At 43.1% G+C, this 13271-nt stretch overlaps 2 protein-coding genes across 5 annotated transcripts in view; one reads left to right on the top strand and one right to left on the bottom strand.

Annotated features, from left to right (window-relative positions):
- Positions 1-882, bottom strand: part of RGS8 (regulator of G protein signaling 8) — a 147269-nt gene extending 146387 nt beyond the window's left edge. For both annotated transcript variants that reach the window (XM_047839745.1, XM_047839744.1), the window contains exon 1: positions 326-882. The gene's annotated coding sequence lies outside the window, so the exon portion shown is untranslated. The remainder of the gene's footprint in view (positions 1-325) is intronic.
- Positions 1-13271, top strand: part of NPL (N-acetylneuraminate pyruvate lyase) — a 38497-nt gene that overhangs the window by 12718 nt on the left and 12508 nt on the right. For all 3 annotated transcript variants that reach the window (XM_047839743.1, XM_047839741.1, XM_047839742.1), the window contains 3 exons: positions 2439-2512; positions 4218-4305; positions 8064-8121. In XM_047839743.1, the coding sequence (XP_047695699.1) occupies positions 2439-2512; positions 4218-4305; positions 8064-8121 (220 nt within the window). The remainder of the gene's footprint in view (positions 1-2438; positions 2513-4217; positions 4306-8063; positions 8122-13271) is intronic.

Here is a 13271-nt window from a genome sequence, read left to right as displayed (position 1 = left end):
GTAGGGATGTGAACTTCGCTGAGGGTGTGAGGTGTTTCTGGGTTTTATCATGAGGAGTAGTAACAGCAATAATGATTGAGCATTTCATTGGAGCCAGGTAGGGTGCTGAGCACGTGTACTAGACTGGCCATTAGAGGCCCACTTGGCAGTGTGGGTCCCTGCTGAGTTTAGAGTCCATTCTGGGGACACACACACACACACACCCTAACAGACTAAATCAGTTTCTCTCCTTAAGTAAAATGGAAACAAGCTCTTCAGCCTCCCTTTCCAAATGAAGAAGCATTAGACTAAACCAAAAGAATGCACATCAAAGTACAGTACCTACCAGCCCCTGACAATCCGGAGCTCTGCGGGCTCCTCCTTCGTGACAAAGCCAGGCCTGCTCTAAGTGGTCTTCAGTACGTGGCCAGGATGGGATTGGGGAGCTGTCAAGAACTCAGTGAAAGTGTACAGGAGCCACTGTGTTTGAGTCTGTGATTCCAACATGGACGGTTGCCCACCAGATTTCTTTCCAGCTTCCAGTCTGATTTGGAAGTTCCCTAGGTCTGCCAGAGCTATTTGCTGGTCGCTTGCATTGGTAGATGAGCACTACTGGTCAAAATCAGGGTTAGCCATGCACAGACAAAGCCGCTACTGATTTTCCTGCATCTCAGAGCTTATCCCAAGTGGCAGAGGGCTGATGGAAGCAGCCAGAAGCAGGTTCCAAGTGGCGGGAACATAGATATTCCCAGTTGAACAGGTCAAGCTGACCTAAATGAGGGTATTGAGATGGATTGTCTAGGCAGATAACTCACCCATTCTCCCTTTAGGTGAGAACAACCTAAATTTGTTCTTGTGCTGTATTGAGGGAGCCCCCCTGCTCAGCAAGACTGAGAGGCCAGGATTTGGTATTTGAGCAAGGGGGGCAGGGGCAGCAATGTTCTGAGGCTGTGCTCGTGAGCCATTATGCCATTATGCCATTATGGAGGGAATCTGCTCCCCTCAGGGGGCCTTAGAACTGCTTTAAAGCACACCTTCCCAGTTGACTGGCTCTGATTAGTTGTCATTTGCATGTTGTGGATAGTGACTGCCTGTGCATTCTTTGCTGTTATCTCTAGTGTTTCTATTATCTTTGATAAATATCCTTTGATGTCTTTGTTTTCTTTATGCATCAGATTTTTTTGTTTTGTTTTCATGTGGTAAGGAATACAGTAAGCAAAGATGAAAAGGATGTTAACAAGGTTAAAATTAAACTGAGATTTTCTGGTCCCCATTGACAAAAATGTAAATGGAAGCCAACTAGCACTTTTTGTTCTTGGCTGTGTAACCATGGGTTCTGTGGCATTTAACACCTGCTAGTCATAGCACAGTTTTCCTTTGAATTTTCACTCTCTAGCCCCCATCATCTTCACCTGCACTTTGATTGAGAACAAGTCACTTTATATGATGTGTGTAAATCTGTTTCTAGATTTTAAAATCAGTATGATTTTTAAGGAAAAGAGCCCTTATTGCCTTAAGCATCAGATCCTTACAGGGTCATTGCTCTTCAGACTGCCCAGTGCATGCATGCAGATCACAAGAGAATCTTATTCCCATGCGGATTTTGACTGGGGAGGACTGTGTGAGGACTGGGACTCTGCATTTCTTACAGACCCCAGATGCCTGTGCTACTTTTCCACAGACCGTGCTTTGAGAGGCAGTGACAGCCAAGTTCCTCTCCGATGTTAATCCTGTTCGATGTAAAACTAGCAAATACAATTGAAGCTTAATTTGCTGTCACAAATATTAAGTGCTAAAATTCTTAAATATTAAGATCGAATTTTCCTATCTTGTAAGCCTAAAAGATGATTGCCTCTCACCAAATGGAATGTTAAATTCTCATTTCACCACGGCTTCGACCATTGTTCTTCCCCAAAAGGGCAAAAGCTTACTAAGTAATTACTTTTTTAATATTACTTGTGGGGATATTTAAATGTAAAGCCTTTGCTGATAAATAAGTGATGTGTTGCTCACGTAAGTGAAGCATATGTGAACAACTAGAGAAATCACTCAAAAAACAAGGAAAAACTCAGGCATTATTTAGAGCAGGTTAAAAGTTTTACACACCGGCCGGGTGGACTTTTAATAACTATTAACAAAAGGGAGCAGTTTATAGATTTGAGGGTTGGTTGAATAATATTCTAAAAAAGTCTTGGGGTACCTGGGTGGCGCAGTCGGTTAAGTGTCCGACTTCAGCCAGGTCACGATCTCGCGGTCCGTGAGTTTGTGCCCCGCGTCAGGCTCTGGGCTGATGGCTCAGAGCCTGGAGCCTGTTTCCGATTCTGTGTCTCCCTCTCTCTCTGCCCCTCCCCCGTTCATGCTCTGTCTCTCTCTGTCTCAAAAATAAATAAAACGTTGGAAAAATAAATAAAAAAGTCTTAATATGCATTTCTTCTTTTTTTTTTTCCTGTGTCCTTTAGAGAAATCAACTTTTCAGTCATTGGTCAGTACGTGGACTATCTTGTGGAAGAACAGGGAGTGAAGAATATTTTTGGTGAGTCACCTTTAGAGATTTCTCTATACATCTCTAGCCAAATCCTTAGAGAGTAGCTCTTACCTGGTTACTAGTAGGAGGTCACAGTGTCTTGTGCCATAGGTTACTGGCTAAGCTAAGTAAAATTTGTGAATCTGTGGACTCATCAGTTTTAGATGTGGAAGGCATCTCAAGAGATTATCTAATTTGGTGGTGTACCTTCAAAACAGATAAGGTATTATTTTTATTCCCACTTAAGGAGGAAAATCTATGACTCAGTTATATTATTCAGGGTGCCTAATGCACTGAACCAAGAAATGGTAGAGTAACAGCAAAATCCAGACTTCTCTGTCTTAAGAATGGGCTTTATTCTGACCTCAACCAGACCTTTCATATGGTAAATGTAGAAAGACTCGACATGCAGCACACAAGGGAATCACAGGTCCAGCAGTTACCCTCATTTATTTCAGAGATGGTGGAAATTAAAAAGTCAGACCCTGAATATTTCAGGCCTGAGAACTATGCTTACCTCTGGTTGAGTTACCCCTTGTGTTGTGTTCTGGGTGCTTGACTCCATAGACTGGACACTACATCTTTTTCCTGAGCTACTGCTCTACCAACAGGGGGCCCTTAAAAACTGGAAGCATAAGGTCAGAATCAAAGGAGGTTAAAAGTTCTGTGAAAAGGTGTGCAGGCCACACATTAAAACCAGAACCTGATTACAGAACCACTTGGTGTCTGCCCTACAGCTCCAAGCTGTAGTGAGGAAGACAGATTCTTACTCATCGAAAGGCCACAGATGTCCCCTGGGTGTAGGGAAAAAGTAGGAACATCCCTACTAGTAGAGCATGTTTGAAATTTCTTAAGACCCCAAAGGAGTGGGAAAAACACTCTTTCCTACTCTCACTCCCCTTCTCTACCCCACCTGAGTGCTCAGTGTTTGGTGATCCGAAGTGCTGCCGTATGCCTTAGGCTCCTGTAATGTATCCTAGTGCTGTTTGCATACTTTCTGTGGTCCATTAAGAGATTATTGTGTTAGCAGGGCAAGTTTTGGAAACATACAGATCTGGATTCAAACTTAGATTACTTAGTGATTCAGAGCCTCATTTTTTCATCTGTAAATGAGAAAAATCATTTGTACTTTGCAGGGTTGCTGTGAGAATAAGTGAATATGTAAGAATGCTTATTCAAGAAATATTAATATCCTTGGTGTTTAATTATGAATTACCATTTAAAAATTGTCCTAGAGTGCTGCCATCATGTTAAACTGTAGACTTGAGGTCGTTTTAGATACGCAGTATGCACCACTATCCTCATAAGTAACTCCCATGTTCGATGCCCTTGACATCCCAGCTCTGGATGGTGTTGATCTTCCTGCCAGTCAAGCCCAAATAACAGAACTGGGTGGTTTTGCCCAAAATTTGCCTAAAATGAGGACAGTCTCCATTCAAATACTTGCTATCTGTTCCTGATAGCAAGGACAGATTTGTAATTACAAGTCATAAATTAGCCTTCCCGCTGCTCTGGCCAAGGTGAAGATAGAAAAAAGACAGAGTCTTAGATAAAAATGGAAACATGGCATTCCCCCTCCCAGATTCCATCCTCTGATCTTTCCCCGTGTCCCTCCCTCGTAAGCAGGGAGTTCTGACCCTGCGTTTCCAGTGTTGCTGTTGGAGGAGCAAAGGGAATTGGTTGGCCCCACTGACTGACTCTCTGTTTGGAACAGTGAATGGCACAACGGGAGAAGGCCTGTCCCTGAGCGTCTCAGAGCGACGCCAGGTCGCAGAGGAATGGATGACAAAAGGGCGGAACAAGTGAGTGGTGTCACCAGGATAAAGGGTCTCTTGCAGAGAGCTGTGTGGAGTACTGCTCTTTTCTGATGACACAGTCTCCCACCTTCTGGTCAGAGGTCAGGCTTGAGGCATGGGGATCCGGGCACTTCAGCGAGGCACTGAGGCAGAGGAGCACCCCTCCTTTCTAGGTGGAAGCAGGCAGACTGCAAGGCCCACCTGTCTCCCAGAGGATCCATCTGGAAGCTGCCCCTTACTGTCTATAAGGGTTACCTGTCCTTGGACTGAGGGGATAAGAGGGAGTGGGGCTGGTGACAGACTCTGCTGTCCCCTGGCTCTTCTGAACAACTCCTCTCAGGATGGGTGCCTGATGCTTATATCAGCCCTGGCTTCCCTACATCTTCTCTGTGCATGCGACTCAGCATGCTCTCTGTGGTGCTTCCTTTTCTAGTCTTAGGGAACTTTCTACATTTTCTAAACTTCAGTGTAATGATATATTTTTGTTCTAATGTTCCATTCATGCCATGGTAAGCAAATAGGACAGGATCCATTCAGTAAGCACACTCAGTTAACCAAGCTTTATTTGTCATGTGTGATGCACTGTGCTGGCACTGGGGAGATGAAACAGAGTCCCTGCCTTCAGGTTGCTTGTCATGCAATGGAGATGTCCAATCACGAAATTTAACACTGATCCTTGTGATAACCAGCATAAGCAGGGGTCAAAGAAGGCAATGATTGATGTTGCCTTAAGTAGTGGCAAAGATTGGAGGTAAGTCCCAAGTGACCCTGGAGCAGAGGTTGTCAGAGTGAAGCCCATGACCTCCTTGGGGATCCTTAAGTGACTTCAGAATACCTTGAGTACTCTGATGCTACATGCCAAGTCTGAATGCATGTCCGCGTACACGTTTCCTGTTGATCCATCAGCTTTCAGCTCATTTCCAGTCAGATTTGGGCCCAAATTCCACCAGGCCCAAACAGATTAAAGACCATGGACACAAAAAAGAGGAAAGTTAAAGATCAATATTAAGAAAAGCACCAGAAATGGGGAGAAAGTGAAGGGGACAAAGACAGAAAGCCCTCAGAAGGGCAGGAGAGAGGTCAGGGGTGAATCCCGCCACTTAAGGAAGAATAGTTTCAGAGCACGCCAATGTAGTGCAATAATTAGGAGTGGGGACTGTGCAGCCAGACTGCCTGAGTTTGGGTCCTGGTTCTGTCTCTTACTAGCCTTCTGAACTCAAGTCCTTTAACCGCCCTGTGTTTCACCTATAAAATAGGAATAAAAGTACATGTCTTCTAAGGTGGTGGCGAGGATTGTGACGGCTGGCACACAGTACCGAGTGTTACATAGGAATTCATTGTAATTCTTGGCAGTAGATGATGTGTTATCACATTTGTTATAAATATTGGATGTTGTGAAAGTTAGTAGATGGAGGGCTGAGAAGACTGCTTGGTTTGCAGTGACTGTGACCAATGACCTCAGAGCAGAGCCAGTGGGGTTGTTGAAACAGAAGCAGACCGCAGTGAGCTGTAGAAGGCAGCAGGTGTGCGGAGGTGGGGGCCATGAGTGCAGCCCATTCTCCAAACGTTTTCTGGTGAAGGGAAGGAGAGATGGAGTAGTAGATTAGGGAGGAAGAAGCAAGATTAAAAGAAGGGTAATTAGTTGTAAAGCAGGGTAGTTCTGAGCATGTTTCTCTGTCGAAAAGACACCGTTATGGGAGAAAAGATTAACAAAGAGAAGACAGCTGCTACCTTTGATGGGAAGGTCTGGGGGCACGTGGGGCTTGAAATAAAACCAAAAGTAGATAGAGTAATGTTAGAGGACAGCCATGAAGCTAGGAAGAAAGCATAGATGGGGAGGTAACTAAGTGTAGAGGCACAGAGAAGGAGAAGGGGGGCAGTCTGTGTATGAAACGTCTGTATTTCTGGTGCATTGGAAGTGAAGACATCTGCCAGGAACAAGGAGTTGGGCTGGAATATAGAGCTTGAGAGTAGTCCAGATTTGAAGTAGCCATTGCAGGGAGTTGGAAAGGAAGTCCGTCGTGATGACCAGAAGGCTTTCTGGAGCCTCATTCTCCTGAATTGGGAAATTACGAGTTGGTATCAAAGCCACAGGGTGGTTTTTTCTAGCAGCAACTAACAGCAGGATAGAAGGGAGGAAGGAATGTGTGACTCGTTTTAACCTAGGCCGGGAGAAGGGGTGTGAAAGGTTTGAGGAGGTCATGCGGACAAGCTACTGGTAAGAGTAGAGCACATCAGTCAGCCTTCCCTTCTCCTTTTCTAGGGCTTTTCCTATAAAAATGCAAACCTGATCACGTCACCTCTTTAGTGAGGCCCATTTCACCTGAGACCTAACAAGTCAAGAATCGCTGAGGACTCACTGATCGCGCCTAAACAAGAATGTGGTGTCTTTATCCCCTCAGGATGGTACATGAGTCATTCAGGGGTCCCTCAGAAGAGTCACTGGGATGACTGGACTCACAGCTGAGTTTTATTAACCCTCCCTGAGAACACCCATCTCACTGTGGCCTCCGCCCACGGGGTCACATGGAGCACCTCCGAAGATGAATATTGGGGTCTCAGAGGAAACCTCTCTTATAAGAGGCCAAATTCTGAGGACTTACAAGACAGGGAAAAGCTTTATGCAGTGAATTCATTTCTCATATGGCTGGTTCCTGGCTGTACTCTTTGAAGAACCTCTTTATTTTTATCTCCAACCAAAAAATGTCTCAATTTTACACCTATCTCCAGGCACCTATCACCATCAAATACACCATCTAAAATAGCGCTTCATCAAAGGTAGTATTCAAGTATCAATCGCGCTGGTCAGAGTGGCTAAAATGAACAAATCAGGAGACTATAGACGCTGGCAATGATGTGTAGAAACGGGAACCCTCTTGCACTGCTGGTGGGAGTGCAACTGGTGTAGCCTCTCTGGAAAACAGTGTGGAGGTTCCTCAAAAAATTAAAAATAGAACTACCCTATGACCCAGCAATAGCCCTGCTGCTAGGAATCTACCCAAAGGATGCAGGAGTGCTGATGCATAGGGGCACACGTACCCCAATGTTTATAGCAACACTTTCAACAATAGCCAAATTATGGAAAGAGCCTAAATGTCCATCACCTGACAAATGGATAAAGAAGATGTGGTTTATATATACAATGGAATACTACTTGGCAATGGGAAAGAATGAAATCTGGTCATTTGCAGCAACGTGAATGGAACTGGAAGGCATTATGCTGAGTGAAATAAGCCAGGGAGAGAAAGATAACCATATATTTTCACTCATACGTGGATCTTGAGAAACTTAACAGAAGACCGTGGGGGAGGGGAAGGGGGAAAAAAAGTTACAGAGAGTGAGGGAGGCAAACCGTAATAGACTCTTAAGGACTGAGAACAAACTAAGGGTAGATGGGGGTGGGGGAGAGGGGAAAGAGGATGATGGGCAGGGAGGAGGGTACTTGTTGGGATGAGCACTGGGTGTTGTATGGTAACCAATTTGACAATAAATTATATTTTAAAAAATATCGATTAATCAGTTATTGGTTTCAAAATTCTGCTTGGTTGGACCTTAAATTTTATTTCCTGGACATTCTTTTTTTTTTTAATCCTTTATTAGATTAGTTTTAAATAGACCACTATAGAATTTAATGGTTTTGAGATTGAGATTAGTGAGGCATTAGCCGACTTCCAGGATTAGTGAGACAGCACAAAGCAGGATAGTGCAGCCCTTCTGTGTTACTCTAAACTCCCAAGTGATGCAGCATGTTTTCTCCTTTGCAGGCTTGATCAGGTAGTAATTCACGTAGGAGCACTGAGCTTGAAGGAGTCACAAGAACTGGTATGTATGGAGGTCCATCTGGGAGAGACCACTCTAGGGTCCTCCTTTTTCTCTTATTACTGGAGTACAGTTGACATGTACAATGTTATATTAATTTCAGTGAAATTCATATAGTGAGCTGATAATTGTATGCATTAGTCCGTGTTCACCAGGGTAAGTGTGGTCACCAGCTGTCATCATACATGGTTATTACAATATTATTGTCTATATTCTCTATGCTGTGCTTTTCATCTCTGTGACTTGTTTTACAGTTGGAAGTTTGTACCCCTTAATCCTCTTCATCTATTTTGCCTGTCCCCCCACTACCCTCTCCTCTGGCAACTACCAGTTTGTTCTCTTCATTTACTTATGTATTGTATATTTCTCTTTCTATTTTTTTGTTTATTCATTTCTTTTGTTTTTTAGATTCCACATAAGGGAAGGGGCTCCTTTTTTATGCTGAGGTTAAACTCAATACTGTTTTTGCTATATATTGGACACTGTCATGGGGAGTATGAGATGAGGGACCTCAGAGAGCTCACCATCCAGAAGCAGGCACAGAGCCATGATGAGAGTAGCCCGAGGTGATAACTCCTATAGCAGAAGTCAGGGTGGGTATAGATGGAGCTAAGTTTGCGAGTCAGGAGAACTTGAGCGAACCTCAGCTTTCCCTCGGAAGCAAAGAGCAAAGCCGTCTACTGGGCGTGAAGGAGATGGTAGATGGGGTTCAGGTGTGAAGAGCAGTTACTGCCTCAGAGAATGGGAGAGAGAACTGAAACACAGGAAGACTGTCCCACCCATGTTCGAATCAGCATTATCTACAATGTAAAGAGGCAGAAGCGGCCCAAATGCCCATCAGTGGATAAATAGATAAAATGTGGTATAGACATACTATTAAAGGACAAAACGGCAGCTGAGTAATTTAAAAGATCCAGTTGGCTTTGAGTGATTCATGAATCCAGCAGCATCCAATCTAGCAAATAGAAGGGAGCTCCGGGGGGCCTGGGTGGCTCAGTTGGTTAAGCATCTGACTCTTAATTTTGGCTCAGATCATGTCATGGTTCATGAGATCGAGCCCCATGTCAGACTCTGTGCTGACACTGTGGGGCCTGTTTGGGATTCTCTTTCTCTCCCTCTCTCTCTCTCTCTGCCCCTCCCCCACTCTCCCATGTGCATGCATGCTCTCACTCTCTCAAAATAAGTACAGTTTAAAAAAAAAAAGTTCTTTCGAGCCTGGAAAAGGAAAGGGAGTGAAGAAAAGAAAATTATTAGCAAAGAACACATTGTTTTAAGCAAGGTCATCCTCCTAAGGGGAATGGAAAGGGTCTGGCAATAAATTTCCTCATGCTGACCAGGAAGTTCCATGTTGACAGTTCAAAGGTTACATTCCTGGGAAGATTGAAACTGCAGTCAGGTTATGTATTAAGTCTTGGTTTGCTGATGTGGGGCCTTAACATAAGTGACTCCATCTGGGTCCTATGATTTTCTTTTTAACAATACAGTGGAATATTATTCAACCTCAAAAAGGAAAGAAATCTATCCTGTCACATGCTGTAATGTAGGTGAACCTCCTTGAGGACATTATGTTAAATAAGCCAGTCACTAGAAAACAAATACTATATGATTCTTCTTAAATGAGGTATCTAAAGTAGTCAAATTCATAAAAACAAAGTAGAATGGTGGGTATCAGGGGCTAGAGGGAGAGAAAAAGAAGAATTGTTTAATGGGTATAGAGTTTCAGATCTGGAAGATGAAAAGTTGTAGAGGGGCACCTGGGTGGCTTAGTCCTTTGAGCGTCCCACTTCAGCTTAGGTCATGATCTCAAGGTTCACGGGTTTGAGCCCAGAGTCAGGTTCTGTGCTGACAGCTCAGAGCCTGGAGCCTGCTTGGGACTCTGTGTCTCCCTCTCTCTCTGCCCCTCCCCTGCTCACACTCTGTCTCTCTGTCTCAAAAATAAATAAAATATTAAAAAAATTTTTTTAATTAATAAAAGTAAAAGAAAAGTTGTAGAGATATGTTTCATAACTGCTGAACTGTACACTTAAAAATGATTAAAGTGGTAAATTTTATGTGATTTTGTCACACAAAAAAATTTTTTTTAAGTAACTTATATGCCCCACATTTGGCAGACTTGAACCCAAAACCCTGAGATTAGGAGTCAGTCACATGCTCTTCTGACTGAGCCAGCCAGGTACCCCTAATTAGTCAAATTTTTAAAAAGGATTGCCCAGTGGTGCTGAAAACCAACTGAAGCTGAGTCATAAATTTCTCATACCACCATTCAACTAGGTTATGGAAATTTCTTCCTAGGTACAGTCTTCAACCAGAACATAGGTTCAAGAACACAAACAATTGGATTGCTCTGGGTTTGAAGATTAGCAGATTAGATGGAGCAAAGGGTAGGAGTAGAAGGAGTCAAAGTTGCTGGTAGAAAAGTACATGACCTGGTGGTTCCAGGACTTTGTGAATTGGGTAAAAAAAGAAAGCTCAACAATGTTGCAGTGTTTACCAGAAGGCCTAGTACCTGGACCACTGCTAAATTAACCATGTTTTCAGAATTTATATATTTTAATTCCAAAGATTCCAATGACTTGACCTGGCCTCAACATCTTCTTGATGCATTTTGTTTTTCCTATTACTGAATTTAGAAATGGAATGCATTATACGTATTTGCAAAATTGTAGTTCAACACTCTTAGGCAAGCCACACAGGAAGACATATTGCTAGATGGTTGCTTAATAAGCCTAAAATCAGAAGTTGGAGACTTGATTTATCCTTCTTATTCTTTTTTTTTTTTTTAATTTTTTTTTTTTAACGTTTATTTATTTTTGAGACAGAGAGAGAGACAGAGCATGAATGGGGGAGGAGACACAGAATGGGAAGCAGGCTCCAGGCTCCGAGCCATCAGCCCAGAGCCCGACGCGGGGCTCGAACTCACGGACCACGAGATCGTGACCTGAGCTGAAGCCGGCCGCTTAACCGACTGAGCCACCCAGGCGCCCCAATCCTTCTTATTCTTGATAGGTCTTTCAGTTTAGGTAGTATCATGTAGGAAACCTTTTTTTTCCCATCTCTTTTCAATTGCTTTCTTTTCCTACGTGTGACATAAATTTTAAAGTATTGTCATGTCATGATATGAAAACCGTCCTCTATTGGGCTAACCACTAGAAGAGTATAATCTTAGTACAGAAATAATCCCCTGCTATAGGGATAATCCCCTGCTATAGGGATAATCCCCTACTATGGGGATAATCTTACCAATGAGATGATAATTTTGTATCTGCTTAGCCCTAACTCCATTGGATGGGGTTTGAATGGGCACTGCCATCAACTGTCTTTAGCTGTTTCCTTTTTCCTTATTTCCAGCTAAGGTTACCCTTCTACTTCTTGCCCTAAACAGAGTGCTAAAACAAATTATTCAAATACATTACATTCCAACCCCATGTTAATGAAATTACACCCAATGTCACAATTGGTCTTTGGACTATATCCCATTCTTCTTTTTGGCTCTCCTACTTCTGCAGAAAGCTAATCACATCTATTAGGTATAGATATTAAAGTCTCAAAAGGGAAGCGTGTTTTCATTTTAGGTAGTGGGACATGTTCTGAAGCAATCTGCAAGTCCCTGCTATGTGCTCAGCACCATGATTAACTAACTGTACACAAGAGTAAAATCTGACCCCTTCCCTCAGGGAACTCATTCTATTTGAGAACAGTCACTGTACACAACTCTCTTGCCATGTAGTAGACTTTAGGTACTCTACTTGAAATAGATAAGGATGTTTGAGGGCCCAGCAGAAGGAAATGTTGTTTTTCCTGGAGAAATCTGAGAAAACCTCAGAATAGTGGTACAGTGTATCTTCCTTTATGTGCATAATCTTTTTCTTCTCAACCATCCTCAACTTCATTCCCAATCCATAAATTAAAATTTTTAAATAAATTTAGAATAAATTTTAAAATATGACTATTAAAGCACTGGACAGGAAAGATAGCGTCATCCAATGGATCCAATGGGCTGAACACTAGAAGAGAAATTACACCTGCAAGTTTCTCTTTAATGAACCACTCATGTCTGCTTTAGCAAGGTTTTTTTGTACTGACAGAGTCTGAAGAAGAATCAGATTAAATGCACAGGCCACCTCCAACAGCGGTCTCTACTTTGCAATTTGGGATTTTCCTGGTAATGACATTTATCATTAAATTTGGCTTATTTTCTGTTCTCTAGTGGTGTATCAGTTGCATCACTTCAAGTGCTACTGTCAGTAGTTTGTTGCTACTCTCATTATCTAACTGAAGGTGCATATAATTCACTTATTCCAAGTGATATTGTAATTTATAATAAATATGTATTTGGTCTTTGCTCAGCTTCTGGCACAGAGTTCCTAACACTCTTGGAATTCTCTGTGATGAGAGCAATAAAGGTGTCTCTGGTTACATGAATGAGGTGGCTTTTAGAATGCAGCTAATCAAGGGGCGCCTGGGTGGCTCTGTGGGTTAAGCATCCACTTTGGCTCAGGTCACGATCTCATGCTCTGTGAGTTTGACCCCACATCGGGCTCTGTGCTGACAGCTCGGAGCCTGGAGCCTGCTTCAGATTCTGTCTGTCTGTCTGTCTGTCTCTCTCTCTCTCTCAAAAATAAGTAAACACTTAAAAAATTAAAAAGAATGCAACTAAGGATGAGGGCTGGTTGCCAGGAGAACCAACCACATGATTAGAGGGTTGGAACTTTCAGTCCTACTTGACCTCCACCCCTGGAGAGGGAGGAGGAACTGGAGGTTGAATCAGTCACCAGAGGTCAGTGATTTAATCAATGGTGCCTCTACGGGGAAGCCTCTATTAAAACCCAAAAAGGCAGGTTTCAGAGAGCTTCCATGTTGGTGAACATGTGGCAATCTGGGGAGAGTGGTGCCCCGGTGCTGGGAGAAGATGTGGAAACCATAAGCCCTGTCTCTATCCCTGATGCTATGCATCTCTTCCACCTGGCTGTTCCTGAGTAATATCCTCTTACAATAAACCGGTGATCTAGTAAATAGTTTCTCTGAATTCTGTGAGCTGCTCTAGCAAATTAATCAACCCAAGAAGGGAATCATTGGAACCCCCAGCCTGTAGCCAGTGAGCCAGAAACACAGGTGACAACCTGGGCTTCTGACTGGCATCTAAAGTTGGAGGA

This window comes from Prionailurus viverrinus, chromosome F1, assembly GCF_022837055.1.
Source record: "Prionailurus viverrinus isolate Anna chromosome F1, UM_Priviv_1.0, whole genome shotgun sequence".
NCBI lineage: Eukaryota > Metazoa > Chordata > Mammalia > Carnivora > Felidae > Prionailurus > Prionailurus viverrinus.
The sequence above is the reverse complement of the archived record's forward strand: the minus strand, read 5'-3'. Positions and strand labels throughout refer to the sequence as shown.